This window comes from Mesoplodon mirus, assembly GCF_964341445.2.
Source record: "Mesoplodon mirus genome assembly, chromosome: 7".
NCBI lineage: Eukaryota > Metazoa > Chordata > Mammalia > Artiodactyla > Ziphiidae > Mesoplodon > Mesoplodon mirus.
Genome location: NC_138983.1, coordinates 24304028 through 24327828, shown reverse-complemented (window position 1 = coordinate 24327828; position 23801 = coordinate 24304028). Strand labels below are relative to the sequence as shown.

General features: G+C 42.8%; 1 protein-coding gene across 2 annotated transcripts in view; it reads right to left on the bottom strand.

Annotated features, from left to right (window-relative positions):
- Positions 1 to 23801, bottom strand: part of SLC1A2 (solute carrier family 1 member 2) — a 92243-nt gene that overhangs the window by 14317 nt on the left and 54125 nt on the right. The window contains exons 6-9 of one of the 2 annotated variants that reach the window (XM_082626271.1): positions 19642 to 19768; positions 11514 to 11747; positions 6343 to 6537; positions 2220 to 2354 (exon numbers count right to left, since the gene is read on the bottom strand). In XM_082626271.1, the coding sequence (XP_082482397.1) occupies positions 2220 to 2354; positions 6343 to 6537; positions 11514 to 11747; positions 19642 to 19768 (691 nt within the window). Of the gene's footprint in view, positions 1 to 2219; positions 4533 to 6342; positions 6538 to 11513; positions 11748 to 19641; positions 19769 to 23801 lie in introns of those variants that run through there. The other variant, XM_082626272.1, reaches the window with a different exon arrangement.

The following is a 23801-nucleotide window of genomic DNA, read 5'->3' as shown; positions in this document are numbered from 1 at the left end:
GGGGCAAAGAGGCAGAGGGCTCAGTCAGCCAAAGCCACAAGGGAAGCAGCTGGGACTTTAATAGGTTCCTCTGTCTTTCTTCATGTGTAGAAAGGCTCCTGGTTATCACGCAGCAGCTCTGTGGGTAAGTTTTAGCATGCATTTATTGAGCTCCTGCTGTGTGCTCTGTCCCCAAGCGGTTGCCACTGTCTTCATTTCCTCTTTGTCCTCCTCCTAACCAAATCCAACCCCACCCCTTTGTCTCCATCCTATTCCATCCAAATCCTTCCACCATTCACCACCACCGAATCTCAGCTGCACCTATGACTGCCCCGTCTGAATGGACCTCATGAGAAAGACTGCCCCTTGGGGCCAGCGTAGGGCGCAGAGAACAACCAAGATGGCGCTGAGGACCCTGCCACCCCCGCCTGAGAGAGACAGGCAGGGACAGATAAGAGTCATTTCCTTTGCTCATCACCTTCCCACGAAAGGCATTTCCAGAGCATTTCTCTGGTGATGGAAGAACCAGTCAGGAAGATCCGTGCCCTTCCTCGCAGCCCTCCTGAGTTGAACAGATTCAGTCTACTTCTCATTTCTAACCTAAACTTCAACAGCAAGCAAGCTTTCTGGAAAGACCAGGCTTCCTTCTAGCCTTCCCAGATGTCCTTCTTCCCTTCGGTCACTTGCACGTTTCTCTCTTTGGAAGGGTGGTTGTAAAAGAGTGGAACTTGTCTTAGCATTGAGGAAACTCAAGTCCATAAAATGTGGCTTCTGGCTCTTAAAATCTTTGTCAATAAATGTCAGAAAGATTGCTAATGGAATGTAGGGTAATAAAAAAAATAAGTGGGAGTACTTTGGCCTCGGATCTCTGCACTTGTTACTCTGAGCCTCTGACTTTGAAGCCAATGGCATCCCCCAGCCCCTGTCACTTAGCTCCAGGGTTGGACCGGAAGTATCAGTGTACATCCCATAGAATATCAGAGCCCCAGTGAGCCCTTAGCAAGAATTGATTCCAACCTCTTTTTGGGGGACCATCTGGCTAGACTGACCCACCTTTGGGAATGGGCTGAGAGTCCCACACTAGGACAGTGTCCTTCACTGGGAAAGGGAGCTGGGCTATGTATACACTGTCAAGTTCAAGCATCTCTGCATGACCTCAGGGTTGTCCATCTTGCCTCACCTTTTACCACTCCTTGCCTTACATTTTGCACTCCGATAATATCAAACCACTCATAGGTCCCCATACGATTTGTTGCCTCAGTGCCTTTGTGTGGGCTGGCCTTGACCAGAATGTCCTATTTCCACACACTCCCTCCACTTATGAATACCTGGGTAACTTCTACCTACCCGTTATGATCCAGCTCAGCTATCACTGCCTTTAGAAGCTTGAATGTGGCCATGATTATGAATTGGTGGCCTCCAAAGCCAAGCAGACATACGGCCAAATCTCTATTCATTCTCCCTAAACCTCAGTTTTCTTATCTATAAAATGGCAGTTGTTAGAGGCAGCGGTGAAGGGCTCCATGTAGCAGCTGGCATATAGTAGGCCCTCAAATTCAGCAGCCATATTCCTTGTTTTCTGATTTCTCCACTCTGTCCTTCCATCCTAGACTGGGATGTGTGTCTGTCTCTACCGCTATTCTTCTATGTGTGTGCTCTTTTTAAATCTACTTTGTTGAAGTGTAATTTACATACAATAAAATGTACCCATTTTAAGTGTGTGGTATGGTGAGTTTCGACAAATGTGGACACCTGTGCATACCTGTGTACATGGAACATTTCTATCCCTCCTAAAGCTTTCTTTATGCCCTTCCCAGTCAATCCTCATGCCTCTGCTTCTGGGCCCAGGCAATCATGATCTCATTGCTAGAGATTATATTGTCTTTCCTAGAGCATCATATAAATGGAATCATACAGTATATATTCCTTTGTGCTTTGTTCACTCAGCATAATGCTTTGAGATCCTTTGCCTGCTTTGGTATGGGTCCCTTATAGCTTTGCTTTTAACTTTGTATTATAATTTACCTGCTTAGTCCGCTAGACTCTGAAGCCCTCAAAGATTCTTTTCCTTCTCTGGTTCCCAAATAAGCACTCAGCAAATGTTGGAAGGGAGAAAGGAGGAAGGAAACAGGAGAGTTCTCATGGGGATTGGTGACGATCTTGGCTGCAGCCTTGCATCTTGTCCACCCCTGGGAGGCAGTGTTCACATCCCCAGCAGAAGCACACACACAGACACTTACAGCAGCCAGTCCACAGCCACCAGCAGGCTGATGTCCTCGGTCGGCAAGCCCACAGCCGTCAGAATGAGGAGCATGGTGACGAGCCCAGCACTGGGGATACTGGCTGCACCAACGCTGGCCAGCGTGGCTGTGAGGCTGTGAGAACAGAAAAGGTGAGGTCAAGGGAAGAGAAAGTGGTCTTGGCAAAACCATCCCTGGCAGGCAATTCTCGCCTCTAATTTCTCCCGGCAGTCATAAAATCCCCTTTTCCTCCCAAGGAATAAAGAAATCTGGAGTACCAAGACCCAGGAAATAGGGTCTATTTGGATTCTGCTTAACCTTGATGGAAACTTATAAATTCATGGATGAGAGTCTTACTCCCATCATGACATCCAATTCACTGAATATATCACAGGGCTCAAGCAAGGTAAGCGTGGCTCTAAAAGCAGGCAAGGAAATATTAAAGAAGAAAAACAAGTCACCCTTAATCCTTCCACAGGAACACCACAGCATTCGTTTCTGCTTACCCCTTTATGTCTCTGTGAGAACCAGAGACTTCTAGTCTGCGTGGCAAGAGTCTGAGAAGGTTGCCAATATTTACATGAGAACTCAGAACAGCAAGTATCCAGATTCAACTGAGTGGACATCAGGAGAACAAATCAAAAGAATTCCAAATGACATTAAGGTTCAGATGCCTGGACGTTTCACCATGGGCTGGAAAATACATTATTCAGAAAGAGGGTGCCAAGAAATGACAATAAAATAACAGGAGGCTTTCCTTCTGAAGCATCTCATCCCTTGCTTTCCAAGCAGTGCCTAGGGCATACCCAGCACCATTTTGAAGTTGCCTCCGGAAGAGGGTTTAATCTAGGGTTCATGGGCCCTGTCTAGACACCAGAGGGCCTCTGTGGTCCAACAAAGGGCAGTGACTTTTTCTCCTCTTTTCTGGATGTTAATTATAAAAGCTATCATTTCTAAATGGAAGGAGGCTTATGAAAACATGGATTTCCACCTTGCTTTTCTGGCTGCTGAAAAGAAAAAAGGGGCTGCTTTCTTTGTGGTTATATGATTCCAGAATTTTTTCAGTAGGTCTTCGGGCTTGAAACTAAGAATCAGACTCCCAAACTGGTTTGCCAACTGGTGTGTCCAAGCACAGCATCCTGGTCTTACCGTCAAGAGGAACCCAAATTTACTTACTCTTACATATGAGGAAAGAAAGGTCCTGGGAGGTTTTGTGTTTTGCACTGGTTTTTCCATATTGCCATCCTTCCCACATTTAGGCTTTCACAGAATAGACACTTCCCCTAGGTGGGATCTAGAACCCATCTTTGCTTTTCCCCTGCCCCATTAATGTGGAGTTGGCGTCAGGGTTTAAAGAACTCCATTTTTGCGGGAGATCCATCTAGGTCATAGGAGGTAGTAGTGTGTAGTGGCTATCAGTGAAGGTTCTAGAGTTGAATGACCTAGGTTCAAATCCCAGCTCTGCCCCTTAACCACATGACTTTGGGCAATTTACTTAACCTCTTTGTGCCTTGATTTTCTTATCTGTAGAAAAGAAGAGAACAATGGTGTCTCACTCGTAGAGGCATCAGGAGCTCAGAAATAAAGCACTTAGAAGAGGTCAGCACATTGCAACCGGAGCTGCTTTGCAATGAAAACATCCCTAGTCCCGAGAGTTGGCAGGTGGGAATTCTCAGTCATTTTCCCAAGATGGATAGAACACCAGGGAAGGGAACTTCCCAAGTTCCAATGATCTTGGCCTCGGCAATTTTGTTTACAACATCAGTTGCTTCTGTTACATGAGTCACTCTTACACATCCCTGGGTACTGTGGCCACATTGTCTTGTTACCCCTTGGTTGTGTGAGACAAAATCCTATAAAGAAATCTTCCTGGTGGCTGGGTCTCTTTCTGTTCCTCCATCCCAATTATACCCTCACCCGACCACAGGTGGAGTGTCTGGGACATTGTAAGTCCTGTAATAGCTCCCAGGGCGGTGATCTCCCCCTGTCCTTTTATCCCCTCCTGGCTTTCCTGTCCTTCCCTGACTCATTTCCCTATGGCTGGTTCTTGGATGTTGTACAAGTTACCACACACACACATTAATCACAGCAGAACGTCACAGTAACCCTGCAAGGTACATACGGTAGTACCACTGATTGGAAGGGTGGAGAAACTTAGGGTCACACAGCTTGAACATGGTCTGCTGGGATTTGAACACTTGTCTGCTTGATTCCAATACCACACTGGCTTTTGATGTCCCTTGATTCCTCCTCACATTGAAAACGCTATGACTTAAAGAATTTGCTGAGAATTCCTGGCCACTGTTCTCCTGCCTGCAGGGAAATGAAAAGATGAGGAATGTACTTGGAAGCACAGCAGTGAAGCTGGACTTGGCTATTTTCTTCTGACTAAATTGAAGACAGTGAACTACATACACTCCATGGAGAGGGGGTGGTCCTCCCAGAGACAGCCCCTGTGACATGTACAGATATGGCAGATTCAGCTGAACTTGCCAGGGGCACAAGTATTAAATATATTTGGCCAACTTTATCCTTTGTCCAGTGAAAATTCTCAGTCGTATCATTGTTAAAATAAAGGATAAATTTAAATAATTCAAGCACAGTCTCAATCGCCTGGTCACTCCCTGGTACATCCTCCCGCTTCTAAGTCCTCATCTAGTGGTGTGAGCTTGATGGGAAGCATGGTTGCTTCATCAATGGGGAGAATTCAGGGCCATGAAGAAGCTCTATTTGTCTTTGAATTTTAGAGCAAGGGAGACTGGCAGTCTCACATGCAATCTGTTAGGACGGACTTAGATGGCTTGATAATCTGACCCGAAGCATGTTTTCCACTGAGTAACATCATGGCACTCACTATATCATAGTCACATTTTTCTTTCATATCCTGGGAGTACTGTATTTTATTAAACATCAGTAATAGTAATAATACTAGTAGCTAACATTTATTGACAGGTGACTATGCTCTCAGCCACACTAGAATATGTGATTATTGTACCCATTATACAGGAAACTGAGGCTCCCCTACAGTACTGCTATGGGCTGAGTTGTGTTCCCCCTGAATTCATTTGTTCAAGCCCTCACCTCCAGCGTGATGGTGTTTGGAGATACGGCCTTGGGAAGTAATTAGGTCATGAAGGTAGAGCCCTCATGATGGGATTAGTGCCCTTATAAGCGGAGATGTAAGAGAGCTCGCTCTCTCTCTCCACGCACCAAGGTAGGGCTATGTGAGCAAACATCTAGAAGGCAGTCATATGCAAGCCAGGAAGAGGACATTCACCAGGAGCTGAACCCGCCGGCACCTTAATCTTGGACTTCCCAGCCTCCAGAACTGTGAGAAGTAAACATCTGCTGTTTGAGCCATAGTCTATGGTATTTTGTTACAGCAGCCCGAGCTGACTGAGACAAGTACATACCTCACAGGGTGGTTGTGAGGATTAGATAAATTAATATATGTAAGTAGGTGTGATCTTTAAGTTTGCAGAGAAGTGATGTGTTTTTAATGACATCTTGGGAAAGTATTCTTTCTGAATTTTTTAAAATGATGAATACATATGGTAAAAATACCTTTTGTAAAAACAAAAAAAATTGCTGTTTATTTGTAATATAATGTTATGCTATATTGAGGAATCTCTTCCTCCCTGTATTTCATCATTTTTGCCATCACTCCTTGGAATGCTGAAGGGAACATATTTTAATGAAAGAAAAACTGGATCCAGAGTCAGTTGATGTTGGCCCCAGTGGCAGCTCTGCTGGCTCATTACTGATGGTATTACAGCCTCAGACAAACTACCATGCCCCTTGAAGCCTGTGCTTCCTCATCTATTAAATAATCATAGAAATAACTGCCTTGCAACATCACAGGATTGTTAAAAATCAAATAATATCAAATTTCTGAAGCAATTTCACATGGGCAATACAAACATAAGGCATTAGTATGAGCCTGATTCCTTCCTGAACCAATCTTCCCTTTGAGTCTGCCCGTAGTTCCTCTTTTCCTTTACTTCCTTCACCATTCTTCTAACTGGAGAACAGCAGTTCAAGTGGCCTCTGTGAAATGGAGTTAGTGTGGAAGGGGATAAGGCAAAAAGTTGTTTCAGTGCTTCACACCACCCATTTCACTCACCTTACGGTCACAATCTGGCCTCCATCTAAGATGACGCCATTCATCTGGGCTATAAAGATGGCGGCCACGGCTTCATAAAGGGCTGTACCGTCCATGTTAATGGTTGCTCCAACTGGTAGGACAAATCTGGTTACACGCTTATCAATCCCCAGATTTTCTTCCAGGCAACGGAAGGTGACGGGCAAAGTTCCGGCACTAAGGAGCAAAGAAAGAGAGACAAGAGTTATGTCCATTTTAGAGAAGCAGGATGAAGCACAAACTGAAATGCCACCACAAAGCTCTCGTTCTTTTGTTCCAGTCAATGTGACTTGAAAAAAGCAGTGTTTGGAGCTAAATTAAAAACCATCGATTTGCCATATAGGCCATTACAGAGTACTGAGTAGAGTTCTGTACTCCAGTAAAAATTAAAAATATAAAGTCCAAATAAAATTTAATTCTAATAATAAAGAAAAAAAGCCCATTGATTTTGGGGCTCAAATACAATCTTATTAACATGCTAATAGTCAGCAAAATATTTTTGTTGGTTCTAGCTTTTGAGATCTACTCAGAGCTTCAAGTTCTCCTTTCCCTTTGGTCATTGTTTCCATCTTGGATTAAATATTGAAGCCCATGTGTTTGCCCACATCAATTGGGCTGCCAAAATAAAGTGTCAGAAAAGGATCAGCTATCAACAGTAAGAAGGAATGAGGAATTCTTGAATGACCCATAATTTCATGCTAGAAACACTGTTTCCAACAAGATGACTACATGGGTTGTATCTAGCCCCTGGGAACTGCCCTGAGCTGGGCCTGCTAATGTTGAGAATGCTGGACAAATATGTTAAGGACCATTCAGCAAGAATCCAAGCTTCTAGCAATTCACTGGGGACCCTCACAGACAATCCAACTCCCTGATAAATGGTCATTGCCAATTCTACAGTCTCTCCAATGACATAGGGCAGAAAAGCCTGTGCTCTGGAGCTAATCAAAGACCCAACATGGAGTGACTTCACCCCACTCCTCCCAGGCATGGGATGGGAATTCACGACAATATGAATCAATCTTAAAGGCCAGAAATCCTGACATGTTCTGTGTCTTCTAAAACAGGAGACCTATAAGAGTAAGTGTTGCTGAAAGCCAGAATATTATTTCCATGTGGATAGAGGTGATGGGAGGGCAGGCAGATTTGCTTCAAAGTTTAAGTGATATGGAAAGCAATGTAGAACATTCCATGGGAGTACCTTGTGGTCCATTCTCTTTTCTCTTATTCAAACGTTAGCAAACTGTCCCCAGTGCAGACAGCACATTTTTCTCTCTTGCATTTACAACCTTAGTCATAGCTCCCTCCTTCTACTTGTCAGAATTAGGGATCCAGCCAAGCTGGACAAAGACATCTGCAGAGGTGTCAGTTCCTCAGAGAGTGGGACAGGACCGTCAGCTTCAGGCATGCTAAGTAAAATGCAGATTCCAGGGCCTACACAGAACCAAAGTCCCTGAAGCTCTAAAAGTAGGGTCTCCTAGATCTGCATCTTATCAACCCACGGACCCACAAGCCCTATTAACAACCTTAGGGAAACCAGAGTCATCTTACTGGAACATTCTTTGTGATTTTAGGTCAGGGGTCTTTCTCATGCCTCCTCTTTGGTCTTAGGTGGGGAGAAGAAATGGATGTTTGGAGATCTCTCATTACCAAAACCTTATAAACCCAGGGAGAAAAGTTGGAGTCTGGCCTCATTCACATGCTGGGGTGCCATCGTACCTGGCTTGCTGCCCCAGCTATTTTAATGAGAAGTTAGTGTCCCTTTATTCCTCTCTCACACACTCCCAGCCCTTTCCTAAGACCCCTTTGAGGTTACCAGGACACCATGACTAGTCTGAAATGGCAGCGAGGCTATGGTTGGCAGCTGAATTCTCATCAGTATGAATCTAAGGACACTGCTGGGAGGACTGGAATATATCCATTATTATTACTGCATTCATTTTCCCACAGTGTCATCAAAGGGTCTTTAGACAATTCAACAGATTGGAGAAAACAACTGGTAAGGCATGAAAATATTCTTAATGTCACTACTGGACAGGCTTTGTGTCTTAAAAATCCATATGTACCCCATCAGTCCAAACTGGGACTTGAGAATTTTAACTCTTTCTTGTGTTGACAGGTTGACATTCTGACATTGTTTTTTTGGTTCCTGCCTCAGTGGCCATATGACAGTCTTCAAACGTTGCTAATAATAACTGCCTGGTACTTGAGATTCTTCTTTTTTTAAATCCAGATTAGTTTTAACAGCGCACTCGGAAGTCAGAGGGATGCAGAGAGATGTGTTGCAGGCCATCCCCACTCCATTCAGCTGCCCTGACACCAGCCTCTGTGCCTATTGAGAAAACGGGGTCAACCCTTCCACTGCACATCCCCATTCAGTCCAACGTCTGAGGAGGTGGAAAGTATATTTAGCGCTGGCTGTCCCAGGGCTTTTCCCCTGTGGTCATAATGGCAAATAAACCCTGAGTTAATTCTTAGTATGTGACTCCTGCTACAGTGACTTCTTTAAAAAAGAAATTCCTCATCTAGGCAAGAGCCACATTTTAACCAAAGATTAAAACCATATTTTTTTTCAGATGAAATACAGGGCAAGGGGGAGATATGAGTCTAATGTTTGTGGTCTTGGTCAGATAACCCAAGAATTTGTCTTTGATTTAAATATGATTTGGGGTTTTCCCTATGCTTTTAAGATTTACCTTTGTCTTATAAAGGGACTAGGATAATTGTCTAGTCATTCAAAAGAAAAGATAATGATACTATTTTGAAATAGTGTAGATATCAAAACCATAAAGGTATTGGAAGAAAATATAAAGCTATATTTTATAATCTTTGGCGGAAAAGATATTCCTAAGCAAAATCAAAGTTCTAAATACCAAAGGAAAACACTGACGACTTTGACTACATACAAATTAAAACCTGCTAGTGGCAAAAAGCACTGTAAGTTTTTAAGACAAATGTCAAGTGAAGGGGGACACTATTTACAACCTATGACACATGAGTTGATATTTCTATACATGTAGAGAGCTGAAACCCAATCAGGAAAGGATAAACACCCCAACAGGAAATTAAGCTCACAAACAATTCACAGGGCAGAGGAGGGAGACAAGGATGGTCAAAAAGAACATTAAAAAGATGTTTCCCCCCACTAGTAATCAAAATAATGCAAATTCAGTGAGATCACTTTTCACCAATAGGATTTGAAAGTATTAAGGTGACAGATAGTGTTCAGTGTTGATGAGCAGGTGGGTGAAGGCACACTCGTGTACCCAGTTAGTGGGTACATAAACGAATGTACTTTTCTAAATAGTAAATAGTAATCTATTTAGAATGGTGATATGTTTCAAAACCAACAGGGTGCTTACCACTGGATTCAGAAATTCCACTTCTAGAAATTTATCCTGAGGGGATCACCAAACATCCTTGTAGAAATGTATTTACAAGGATGCTTGTCACAGCCCTGTTTAATAGACAAGGTTTAAATGTACATTTGGGGTAGGGGATGTATTGTAGTACCTACAGTATATTATTATGAAGTTTAAAAATAGTAGTAATAGATATGTAGTAATAGATATAGTAAGAGCTATATTAATAGATATAACTTTTATGATCTATTGACCAGTGAAAAGAGCAGTGTACAATATCTATACATAATAAGAACTGGAAATGTACATAACTGTAAAGATTAACAAAAAGGTTACTACCGGTTATCAGTGGTGTTGCCCATTTTTTTCCTCCAAAATTTTATACACTGTCTGAACTTTTTCATAATGACCAAATACCATGCTCATAACCAGAAAACAAAATTAAAACTAAACATGATTGTTTTTATTTTTGAAAAGAAAGTTAACTTTTTCACCAAAAAGAGAAAATCTTTATGGATAGAGATACTTAGCGATAAGAAATGTATAGGACCAAGAAGGAAAAAGGAAATTTTGAAGTGTTTCCCTTCATCTTGGGAAACTGAGTGCAGAATCTAGATCTCCCAAATTGTATAGATTTTAGCTTTTTCTGAAACCTCACGTTCTACTAGTACAGAATTCTCACTGATTTGCAAGATGGAAATATAATTTGGCTTTCCCAGGTTGTCACCACTATTGGCCTGTTAGGTCACTTAAGAAAAACCTGACTGACTGCTCAGTAGTTTTGAAAAAAAAAAAAGCAGTCTCCCTGTGTCACAGAGCAGCTGCCTCCCTGGCAGTGAGTGGTCATGGGTTCTGTAACAAGGACCTGCCAATCTATGACTCCAGAGATAATGCTGAGCTATGGGTTGCAGAGTTTACTTGCCTCCCTGCCACCTGCCTTATGGCCTCAGTCTTTGTTTTGTGACCCAAGGATACACGTGCAGAAATAAAAGCAACTATTGCAGGCTGAAAGAATAAAACTCTTTTAGTCTTTGAAATTCTACATTGCTGGCTGTTTCTTACGTATCTGTTTTTGTTGGGTTGTTGGTTTTATTTTTGCTAAATTCAGTCCAAGATGATATAAAAAAAAAAAAAAGAGGTTTTTTTGCTTGCATATCTCTGGAGTTCTCACTGGCTTCTGGGAGGAACTGGGACTAGGTAATGAAGAAGGAACTGACTCTCGGTCAATGTTAAGTCAAATCAATGCCAACCTGACTTTCCTCAAAGTCAACGGGGCAGAATAGTCCATTACAGGTTCAAAGACTTGTCTGATTTCCGGTTTGTTTGAAAAATCTCACCTAACCTACCATTTACCCTGCAAAACCTTGTTCTCCTACTTTTGAAAAATTATTCCAGTACAGTGATATAATAGCCTTTCTCAAATCACAGGTGACAGAATTTCTTAAATAAAATAACATCCTGTTACACCCTTTTGGAAAACATTTAAAACTGAACTAATGCTATATGTGGCAAATTATGCCTAGAGATGAATAGCATGTATTCACCTGGGAAACAGTATGAGATCATAGCTCCAAGACAGCTACATACCAGCAAAAAGTTCATCAGAAAGCTTAAAAGTTCCTAAAAGGAGTGAAGAATCTAAAGTGTTCCACTTTTTCAAAAATATTTTAAAAATATGTGAAAAGTGTTCTCACTGAACGCTGTGATGGGAAGGTTTTGAAAGAGGGGAAGTGATGAAGAAGTAAAAGGAATGAGCAGAGAGAAACAACAGTGATTTCTTGTGTTCTCTACCTGGAAGCGGTACCCAGGGCAGTGATCCAAGCTTGGAAAATTCCAGCAAAAAAAGAGAAAGGGTTTTTCCTGGTCACTAGAAAGTAAATCAAGGGGAGAAAGATGCCCCCATGGATGATGAGGCCGACAATCACCGTGATCATGTACATCCCCAGTTGTCTAGCAACCACTTCTAAGTCCTTGATTGCAATGATCTTCCCACAAATTAGGCAGGCGATACCTAGAGGAGAGTACCTGAAAAACATAAAAGAAAAAAAAAAGCATTGAAGAGCTGGTGATGGGATTCAGAAGTTAAATCAGGGCCCTCCTTCATACCACACCCTGAGGAAAACCCTTTGCATTCTTGTAGAGTGTTGCCAAAAGAGGACCTTGAGATTCAATAGATGCTATATTTTGCTTCCGACTAACTGCATTATCTGAAATATTTCCTATGGACCTGGTGGCCCCTGCTTTCATGAAAAATCCCAAGGCAAACTTTGTTGCTCAGGTAATTTTTTAGGGCTAAAGGAGACATGCTTTACCACCTCTTAAGTAAACACCAAGGTAAAAGTTGAGAGACACCCAGGTTACATCTTTGAGAATCTTATTTGATTTCTCTGTTCCAGATCTCCTTCCTTGAAAATTGAGAATAAATTTAGAGCATCTCAGAAAGCTCATTATAATTTCACCAATTTACAAACACTGGTGTTTGTAAATAGTGTTTTGTTTTTGCCTTGGAAGGAATCTAGGAAATACATTGAGAGAGAGAGAGAGAGAGAGACAGAGAGACAGAGAGACAGAGAGAGAGAGAGAGAGAGAGAGAGCTGCCCAAACAAGAAAACCATCTGAGCCAAGAAGCATGTTTAGAGAAATGTGGTTTTATTACTTCCAAGTCTGAAAGTGTTTCTTTCCATACCTACTCCAACAGTAATGCTGGCTGCCATTCATCGTGTTTCAAGGATATGGGGAGACATCCACACACTTAATTCTTACAAAACCCCTAAAACCAAGGAATCATTATGCCTGTTTGGCAAATGAGGAAATTGAGGTTTGGAAAAGTGAAATAACTGGGCCAAGACCATGAAAACAGGAAGGAGGAGGAGAATAATCTCAGATCTGTGAAACTCTACCACTGGGGGTTTTCATCCCTACCAACCAAACCACTTCCTTGAAGGAGCAATTGTAGCTTTCTGTACATAAGCAGACAATTTGTTCTCTACCAACCTATCCTAAAATAGACTTATTTTATATTTCTATATTATTATTATTTTATAGCATGCTTGGAAACCATCTACTGTTGTCCTCATTCTTGAGTCAGCTAACCATGCTCTCTCTCACCTTGGGTATACCTTTTGCACGTTTGACAACACCCTTTTTTTATTGCCTAATCCGGTGGTGTTGGAGCATGAACTTGTTCAGCCTGTAACACTTCTGACTGAAATGAAAATGTTTGTGGGAACGTTGACACCTTATAAAGAATTATGAACATATTTGAAAGAAAGACTGTGGGGCAAATGAAATCACGCTCCCAGCCTGGGGAGGGGAGTCAGGAAAAAGAGAGGGCCAGCAAGCAGATTTGGTGGATTTTGTTTTTTCAGTTGTTTGGAGCAAAAGCACTTCCTGGGTTAAAGCAAAGCCTTGAGGAGTAGAAGAGAGTCATATACACAGTTACACGAGACATGGAGCTTGTTCAGCCACTTACCAGCTATAAGACCTTGGTTAGTGATATTCCCATTTTACAGATGTGCAAGTCGAGGCTTAGAGAGGCTACCTGCAACCTCATGGGATTGCTGTGAGGATTACGTTTTTGAACATGCATATGTACGCACTATCAAAAGTCCCTCCCCCATCCCTGTCAGTGTCATTAATTCTCTGACTCCTGACACAGGAGTCCCTTGCAGGTTCTGTTTTCACACATCTACCCCATGTCCCCTCATCACCTATGCGTAATGAGTCAAGTCTCAGTTGAAGAGGTTTTCTAAGGCATCTCACAGGTCACTGCCACCCAACTGCGGATGTTTTTATGTGCAAACTAGTTTTTCAAGAGGAATCTTCTCCTGAAAGAGCTGATTTGTAACTGACACTAAGTAGTTAAAACATGAGCGTAGCTACTCTCCCTGAGGGGCATCTAGCCTGTAGTCTCCGTTTCTCTGTTCCTGGAGGTGAAGGCTGGCGATGTTTGAGGGCTGCTTTCCCAGGAATTAGGGAGTCAAGTCATTAAACCTTCGGCTTTCCCACCATTTTATATTATCTTGCTGTGCCCATAGTCTCGACATCTCATAGATCAGTCGGGTGGTCTCAGGGGCCAGCTCTGTGTTCCCTGAAATTGTAAACAACTAAGCAGAATGCATTTTCTGATAAAACCAACAAGCATCTAGTTTCATAAACCAAGAGACTAATTCTTTCTCAGGCACCAATCACCCCTTAAAATGTCCAGAAAAACACAAAACCGGCTGTTTTGGGTGCCATTCAATTTTCCTGCTCTTCTAGGACAAGCGATTTTTAGAATGGAGAGAAAATGCTTTCAAGGCTTTTGCCAAGCAAGACCAGCTATAGAGACCTCTGGAGAACACATATGCCAGAGCCATATGTTAGAGAGAGGTAACAGGTTATCTCCAGAGCACTCAGCTCACTGGGAGAAACCTGAGTCCCCACTATAAATGGACAGTGTCATTCAAAGGCCAGAAGGTAGAGTGTTAGGGTAAATAAATATGGCAAGCAGGGGCCCTAGTTAACCCAAACACTTTGGTCTCTGGAACTAGAATGAGCATTAATTAGGACAGGGAAAGAGACTTTGTTCTATATTAATTTTTAGGGTCATTACTTCCCTGCACCTGTTTTCTTTTTTTTTTCCTTTTTATTTATTTATTTATTTATTTATTTATTTGTGGTATGCAGGCCTCTCACTGTTGTGGTCTCTCCTGTTGCGGAGCACAGGCTCCGGACCCGCAGGCTCAGCGGCCATGGCTCACAGGCCCAGCTGCTCCGCGGCATGTGGGATCTTCCTGGACTGGGGCACGAACCCGTGTCCCCCGCATCGGCAGGCGGACTCTCAACCACTGCACCACCAGGGAAGCCCCCCTGCACCTGTTTTCAAAGCAGGTAGCTTAAGCCTCCACTCAGGAGCTGGAGCTTCTGAGTTCCTGGGTTTCCATATTAACGAATAACCTTGTTGAAAATGTACTCAATGGAAAAGAAAAGGCAAATGTTCAGGGCTCCAGGTCACCATTTAAAGTTTCTGAGATGAAGCCATAAACTAAAGTGCAAAAAGAGGCTGAGATGGCTTCCCTGGTGGCGCAGTGGTTGAGAGTCCGCCTGCCGATGCAGGGGACGCGGGTTCGTGCCCCGGTCCGCGAAGATCCCACGTGCCGCGGAGCGGCTGGGCCCGTGAGCCATGGCTGCTGAGCCTGCGCGTCTGGAGCCTGTGCTCCTCAACGGGAGAGGCCACAGCAGTGAGAGGCCCGCGTACCGCCAAAAAAAAAAAAAAAAAGAGGCTGAGGGCTCCCGTGAGTGTCCTGAAGCCAAGTGATGCCCAGTAATTGTTGGACCAGTTTCTAAATTAGAAGGACATAACTACAGAGCTGGGAGAGGGAATGGCTCCCACGCTGCCCTGAGACTGGCTATATCCTCAGCTCTGGGCTTCATTTTCAAAGCCACTGATTCATCCAGGACTGGCTTGTGGAATCTTTTTCTTACTGTTGCATCACCCATTCTTGCCTCTGCCCACTTTGCGCCTCAGTCCTTGTCATCCTAAGGTTCCAGCCAAGATGCCCCCTCAGGTCTGCTCTCTACTCCACAAACAGACTCATCCACAGCCCTAACATACCCTGAACTCAGTCAGTGCATCCTTAGACTTCTGCCTCAGAATTACCTGGCCTTCCTGAAACAATATGGATCCCCTGACCCACCACATACCTACTGAGTTAGAATTTCCTGGAGCTGGCCTTGGGACATTTATATTTCAAACAAGTTCCCAGGTAATTCTGATGTGTTTGGAAATCAATGTTTCCAAATAAATCAGTGTTTCCAGGGATAAAATCTGATCTGCAACTGATGAAATACAGATAGTCCTTGGTTAGTCTTTGGAAACCATTTACTTTATTTAGCTGCATCTTATTCAAGGCCTTTGGTTCTAACCCACTAAAGTGATCAATTTGGGACTTTCAGGCATAGGTGGGCCAGACACCTGGAGTGGAGGGACTTTCCCAGTCCTGCCATAAAGCCACTCTGGTTCTGTCCCACATGTTGCCAACAGCAACACCACTCTGCCAGTTTGGGACAGATTTCGAGAGAATTCAGAGTTGGAAGAGTCTGTCAATAAAGACTTAAACATACATTCCAAGAGTTACCTAAGGTGCTCTTGGTACTCAGGGCAAGGAAGTAACACAAATCTCCATTTTTCCAGTCCACTTAGGGAAAGGTTCTGGCTATCCGAGAAGTGACTTTTGCTGGGAGTTACCATATGAGGATTAGAACTTTTCATCAGGATAGAGTGAAAGTCAGTTCATGGAGCCTCCAGGCTCCATTATATCACCAGTGCCTAAAATTGCTGTCGGCATGGAAGAGGTGCTCAAAAGTATTTAGGAAGTGAAGGAATGAATGGATGGATGGGTGGACTGGTGGATGGATGGATGATGGTGGTGGTGGGTTAACTGGGAGGGAGAATTGAAAGAGTGAGCAGAGATTTCACTTCTCACTTTATGTTTCTATGGTGGTGAGATTATGAAAAGTTTTACTTTCTATTTAAGTTTTGTAGATTTTGAAAAGTATGTTTTAAAGCACTTTGTGAAAAAATGAGGATATGAAAATCACACCGAAATGAAGGTTTTTCTTTTTGTTTTTTGGTGATTCAGAGGGCTTTGCAGGATTCTTAAGGAATTCACAAATACAGAGAAGCAAAGGGTTATGGATTGAATTGATAATAATGGTAATTACAATGTAACAACAATAATAATGCTAGCTCATGCAAAATGCTCAGACAGGTCCTGGCACATAGGAAATGCTCCATAACTATTGGTCACAGTTTCACTTAATTCTCACAGCAACCCTATGATATGGATTCTATGATCAATCCATTTCACAGATCAGGATGAGGGGTTTAGAGTGTTTCTAACTTACCTAGAGTCACACAGCTAGTAAGAGAAGGATCCTGGGTTCAATCCAGTCTGAGGTCAGATGGAAGTTGATTAAGGTAATGCTTCTCTATAATTCCAATTACTTAGGCTGTGCAATGAGTTAACCTCTGTGCTTAGTTTTCTCCTCTGGAAAATAGTGCTCACCAAAGTACCTATTTTTGCTAGGTATTATTGTGAAAAATAAATGAGTCAATGCATGTAAAGTATTGGAATAGTATTAAGCATACAGTAGGAATCTGGTAAATCTTAGTTGTGATTTAATAATAATTGTAATATTATTATCTTCTCGATAATAGGTACAGGACAGTAATTGAAAAAGTACTGAGCATATAGCAAGAATTTAATAATTCTGTTATAATTTTATAATAATTATTGTTAGAATAATAGTAATCTCCTCAAAGATGCATTTTGCTATTACTACTCTTCTTACTACCACATAGAGAAGACTATGAAAGAACTCTGATGATTTAAGCTTTGAGGGTGTCAGTTAAGGAGTGGTTGGTTGTTTTATCCAGAACCTTCTCACACACATCGTTTTCACTTGCTGATGAGGCAGCTAAAGAATGAAAGAAATGTGTAGGATTGGCATCTCACATCATATTACACCCTCCGGACTGTTAGCCTAGATGAGGTAACCCAACAGCTGTCAGAAACTGTTCGATAGGTCTTATTCCTGACTCACAATTGCTCTTCATCTCCTGGGATATGATGCTAAATCTTTAGGAGATTTGGTTTCAGTGAAGAGGAAACTTCTCAATCCACACCCACTCCATCCCTGCAGAGAAGGGAGGCTACACTTTATCCCATAACTCATCTGATTTCCTAGAAGATTCCCTCTGCTTCAAGGGCTCAGTGGAAATGACAGTGGTATGGATAAAGGAAGGAATCTTCATACATTACCCACATCGCTGGGATCATAATACAGAAAAGTGGACTGCATATTTAGAGTTAGGGTGCTCACTCTGCTAGGAATTTTAGGAAATGAAGGCAGATCCTAAGGTTTAAAACCAAGAGGCCTATTCTGCTTCATATATTACCATTTATTAATCTCTCATCAAGCTCAGAATGGATTTAAAAGACTTTTAAAATATTTTTACAGCATGACATCGTGTGTGACTTTAAATCTTCACACACAAAAAAATATTCAGAAATCTAGCATTGACTGGGAAGTTGAAGAATCAGTACAATAATCGAAAAGAACACACTATTGTACTAGCATCCTTTCCATGTTTCTAAAGTACAAGAAAGCAATGATCAACACCAGCCAGACCTATTAAATATGGTTCATGAAATCATGGGAAACATCTTCTTGATCTAGGACCCTGGGGGGCCTTCAGCTAGCCCCTCATTCCTAAAGTTTTAATAAGAATTTACTACAGGCACATCATCAGTTTTGGAGATAAAATACAAGTCGAGAACAGATTGTGCCCTTGTAAGTTGGGAGTAAGGGCCAAGGAAAGGAAGAAGAGAGAAAGAAGGTGGAATTGCAGGGGAAGACACATGGAATCAGAGGCGGATCAGAGGCGGAGTGGGGAGGCTGGTGGGGAGCACCGGGAATCTGTAACGCAGAATTCCTGTGGCAAATAGAGCACACATGTGGTTTGGCCTTATTTCTAGGCAGGCATACGGGACTGTCATAGGGGTCTGAAATGAACGTATGTAAAAATCTTTCTGTCTGATAGATACCAGACACGAGAAGTTTCCAGTGACTGGAGGTGACACAATTTCCTTGGTGGAGGAGAGAACACCTATGCTCTGTGCTACCCTATACTTCAGAACCAATGACCATAAACACACATGAAATGAAGTGGAGACAATATTGCTTACATGATTCAAACCACAACAAAAAAAACCCCACTCACTTACATATCAAAGATTTTGATACCAGCATAAACTCCAGCTCTTCCTCTCCCTAGCTATATACTCTTAAGCAAGTTAATTCACCTCAGTTCACCTCAGTTGCCTTTTCTGTCAAATGGGAACCATAACACCATCTTTTCAGGGTTGTGGGGATTACATTTGATAGGTATGAAGCACTATCATGGCTCTTGGCAGATAAGAGGAAATCAATAAAAGATAGTTTTTATGATGATGATGATCATGATGATGTTAAAGAATCAAGATTTAGTGTCTCTAGACCAGTTTTCTCTGCTGTAAAGCCAGAGAGTAGGACCAGATTTCCAAGAGCACTTCCAGTTCTAATCTTTTGTGATTTCACTTTTTCTTGCATGGCCTGAGAACTGCCTTTTTTTTTTTTTTTTTCCTATATGAGTCACGAGTAACCCAGGTCTAAGGTGCATTGCTTTTGGATACCAGAATACTGGCACAGTGGTTCTTCCAGACACCCTGGGTCATGTCATATCCCTGAGATCTTGGCCCTGTCTTAGTGTACTGTATTCTGATACTGCTCAGTTTCAGGATTACTAATTGGTTTTTTCAACTTTTCTGTCCTTTCTTTCTTTCTTTTTTTTTTTTTTAAGTCTTTTCTTCCAGGGCAGGGATGGAAGGGGCCAGCCCTTTCTATGTAAGGGGCCAAGTACTAAATATTTTAGGCTTTACAGGCCACACAGTCTTGGTCACAGCTACTCAACTCTGTCTTTCCGCACAAAAGTAACCCTTGACAATACATGAACAAATAGGTATGGCTGGGTTCCAACAAAGCTATTTATGGGCACTGAATGTGAATTTCACATAATTTTCACGTGTCCTGGAATATTACTACTCTTTTGATTTTTCTTTCAGTCAAATAAAAACATAAAACCCATTCTTAATTCACGGGCCATACAAAACAAATGGCAGATAAGATTTGGCCCACAGGCTATAGTTTTCCAGCCCATTTTCTAGTGAAACCTCCAAAAAAGAGATATTCATCCCTTTCTCAAAGTCTTTCTGGAGAGCCCTTTGCTTGGTTCACGCCTGCCCACCCTTTCCTGCTGGGAGGGCTCCAGTGTCCTCTGGCGACCCCAAGGCCATCTCACGCACCACCACCATGAAGCAAGAACAAGCCCACTTACCACATGATCATGATCACTAGCTTCATTACAATCTCATTCAAAATGTTGAAGAATTCCACCATCAGCTTGGCCTGCTCGCCCATCTTCCCCATGGCAATGCCAAAAGCAATGAAAAACCCTATCAGACCTGTTGGGTGAATCACAGGACACAGAAGGACAAATTACAAAGTATGTGTTTCTTCTCCCTTGTTCATTACTATCCCCCGTGTATGGAGCCACATTCTTACCACCTGTTACCCTATAAATTAGGCCTTAAAAGACAAAAGCATTACGTTTCACACTTTTCCCCTGGATAATTATGGCTTTTCTGAATACTTTCCACATGAGCAAGTTGAACTGTAAGCAGGTTAGTTCCTTGCAGAAAAGGAATTCATTTTCATTCCAAACTAAAAAGTACTCTCTTCTCTCTCCTCCTCACTTATGAAATCATGTGGAAGCAGATTCCATTAGTACATAGATTAAAGAAGGAAGGCTTGTTGGGACTTGGGGATTATCATGCAAACTTTGGAGCCAATATTAGAATAGCAGAGACCAATTAGCCAATTCAGTCTCTGCCAGGGTTATGTCTGTATTAGTTTGGTGTTATCCCAAGCTAATGCATGGCTGGTATGTTTCACTCTAGGAAAATCCTAAACATAAAATATTTTTCCTATTGCTGTGTGCCTAATTGGAGGAGGAAGAATCTTGAAAAATCCAAGGGAAAGCAATGAAAAATCCAAAAGAGTTGGGAAACCCCAAATGACCCAATTTGTTTGGATTTAACCTGTTATTTATTAATTCATCATCATTCTTTCCATGGTCAAAATGGTTAGAATGCTTTCTTTTCTATTGTGTTTTTTTTTTTCAGGATCATAAAGTGAGAACATAGTCTCTGTTACTTCCTAGCCCCTTGGCCCTCTTCTCCCTTCACTTGATATCACTTGACTTCCATCTAAATGCAGCCCCCCTCCCCCCCAGCCCCCAGGGTCAATCTAATCCCAGGCCAGGAGGATTTGAGGAACCCTGTCCCCACCTCTTGATGCTGGCATCAAATTGCACTAGGTCCTGGACCAAGCCCAACAGCCAACCTTGGGTCTTATTTCTATGTTACCTTTTACCTCATTCCCTGAGTATCTGTCCAGGCAACCTGCCTGATACGTTAGCTCCTCCAAGGCAAGACCTGGCTTCTCTCTCCCCAGAATATTTTCTCTGGCTCCACTCTGTCCCACCCCTCTTCCTCAGCCTCTCACCCTGGAGTCTCACCCAGACCCTCCCAGGGACTGGGGCACACTACATGGCTAACGGATGTCCCTGTTACTACCTGAAGGCTCTCTGGATTTCTGATAACCAGTCATCATGCGCCCCCCAGCTCCCAATCTGTTATTGTCAGTCTTGGGGCTCCAACTCTGAAGACTTGCATGGACTATAAATCAATGTCATTGTCCCCTTGGCAACAGGCCCTCGCTTGCCCATCTGACTTTTTCTCTGACCTGCGGTATGGGCCATCCACTCTTCCCTCTCTCTCCCTCCTCTCCTTACACCTACCCTGTCCCAGTTTGGCAGACTTCATTTCCGGTCCCTCCCTATTCCATCCAATTTCCTATTGCGTCCATCCTTTTATGCCTGCAGTCTTGAGCTGTATCAAAGTAAATGATAGCATTATAATATGATTCTCTTAGGGGAAAATTCTTTCTGAACCTCTGCTTTTACCTTTTCTCTAGTCACCAAAACCACACACCTCCCACACTAAGCACATGTCAACCCAGACTGTTCAACTACCCTTTGCTACCCTCAGCAAAAAGAATCTAGCACTTGCTAGATTCTAACTGAAATTGTTAATCCTTGGTAGTTAATATTTCCCCTTTTTAGCTCTTGGCCAGAAAGATTAACTAGTGACTTACAAGTGAGTTATTGGCCATGAACACAAAGGCTTAATGAGAATTAGCGTGACCTAGAATCAGAGTGACAGGAGAGAGTGACCTAGTTCTTTGGTAATGGAGGAAATCAAATTCAAGCTCTCATCAAGCCCATGGAGAGGAGTTTGCTAGGTGTGTGGTGAGCAATAATCTGTGAACATTCTTGCTGAGAATAGCTAGTATCACTTGGTTATTCCATTTGGAAATTTTAAGAGAACATGTTCAAGGTCTCAAGGTCACCAAGAACTAGAATAAAGTAGCTCCCCTGGCAGGGTCACCAGAAACGGGCCATCTCTATGAGTGTAAGAGAGAGATGTTGAAAGGAGCTCTCTCACAGGAGTTGATTTAAGTGGTTGGGATTGAAGTAGAGCCCGGAGCAGTCTGGAGGTTTGGGGGGTAAAGAAATGAGTCTTTAAAGAAGTGGGGGGCCAGAGCCAGGATTTTTATCTTCACTCTTGCAATGCTTGATCCTTGGGACTTTCCAAAGCCGAAAAACAAACCAAAACCAAAAAAAAAAAAAAAAAAAAAGGCCACCATCTCTGCCCTTGGAAGACAATGGAAAGAACCTTATTTCAGCCATGATTTGTAAGTGGGAAGTTTCTCAACAGTCTGACTTCCCTTGGCTTTCCAGAGCCTCAATTTGCACTTGGAAACCCACAGCCAGCTTGTGCATTTCCCTCTGTAAACACTGCCTCATTGAACTCGCTGGAACAGGGGTGTTTCATTTGAACAAAGCCCTCTTAGACTTGGTCACTGGGGTTGAGAGAGTCCTGAATTGTGTTGAAACTCCCTGGTACAGCCAAAGGTCATGTGACTTCCCAGAATCCACCAGGACTCTGGAAATGACCACAAAAGTCTTCTGAATGATTAACCCCAAAGCTCTGGCCCCATTACTCATGGCCACAGTAGAAAATAGTGGGGCCACTTTGACCATAGGGTTTGGGGGGCAAGGGGATTTGGGAATGCCTGAAAGCATCACAGATATCTGGACAGTGGGAGAGAAGAGCCACTCAGGGTTGGATGCTGAGGATATTTGCAAACCCTCCTTCTCAGAGGAACTCTCCTATTTTCTCCTCACTCTTTCCTCCTCTCGCCTCCCACTGGTTGTCAGCAATGTTTATTGATCTTCTGTTGCCTGGCAACCCGGTCAGCTTATCTCTTCCCTCACTCTCTGCTTCCTGCCAGGTCAAAGAAAAAGACACTTTTCACTAGCCCGGCAATCCTTCTCCCTCCCCCTCTGTGTCTCCACCATTCTGGATAAGTAAGGAGAACGGTTACCAAATTTAGAACAAACAAAAAGAACTCCCAGGTAAAATCTGAATTCCAGAAAAACAATGAAAAAAAATTTTTAGTACAAGTATATCCCATGCAATATTTGGGACATACTTAACACTTTAAAATTATTTGTTGTTTATCTGAAATTCACATGAAACTGGGCACCCTGTATTTTATCTGATGCCCCTAGCAAAGAGACAAGGGCATTTGATCTCCTAGATGGTAAAGTGAGCTCAACCTTTTCTAAACAGCTCTCATTCAAATCCTTAGAAATCTTGCTTGCGTGGGTCAACATACTTCTTCCACATAGATTTCCCATTTCTCCCAGCTTATGACCAAATGTCTTGTCTTGGGACACCATTCTAACCATGGATGGGGGTTATTATGGGTGGGGGAGTGAACCCACAGGGTGGATGGGGAGTAAAGTGAGCAAACTGGAGTCACCCACACAATGGGGAGTCTCTATTTCCTGTGGGGTGTTTTCTACTGAGCCGCTTAGCACTCCACCCCCTGCCTTTAATGATGACAGCGGCTCACGTGATAAAGCATATGGCACGGACCATTGTGCCAACATGCACAATCTCATTGAATCCTCACAATGATCTACAGGAGAAATGCCAACCCCATGCCCACTTTACAGATAAAAGGTAAGCCAGCCCACGATTAGATAACCGGTGAGTGGTCCATCATCTGGACCACTGGATACAAACCAGTCAAACTGGATACAAACCAGTCTAATGTCAGAGCCAAAGAACCCCTGGGATGACACTCTCAGAAGGTTCCAAGCTCACTGAAATCCCAGAAAGTTAAACCAGACAGTCTCCTTTTGACAAGCTCGTTTTGGCACCAGCGCCAACACTTTCACTCCTGATAGCACTGCGTTTGTTTACAGACTGTGAGGGCTGGGGTGGGACAGCCCCCATGCCTAGCATAGTCCTGGGACAGACACAAGGGCGCCTCAAAAAGAAATGCTTAGGAAATGAAAGGATT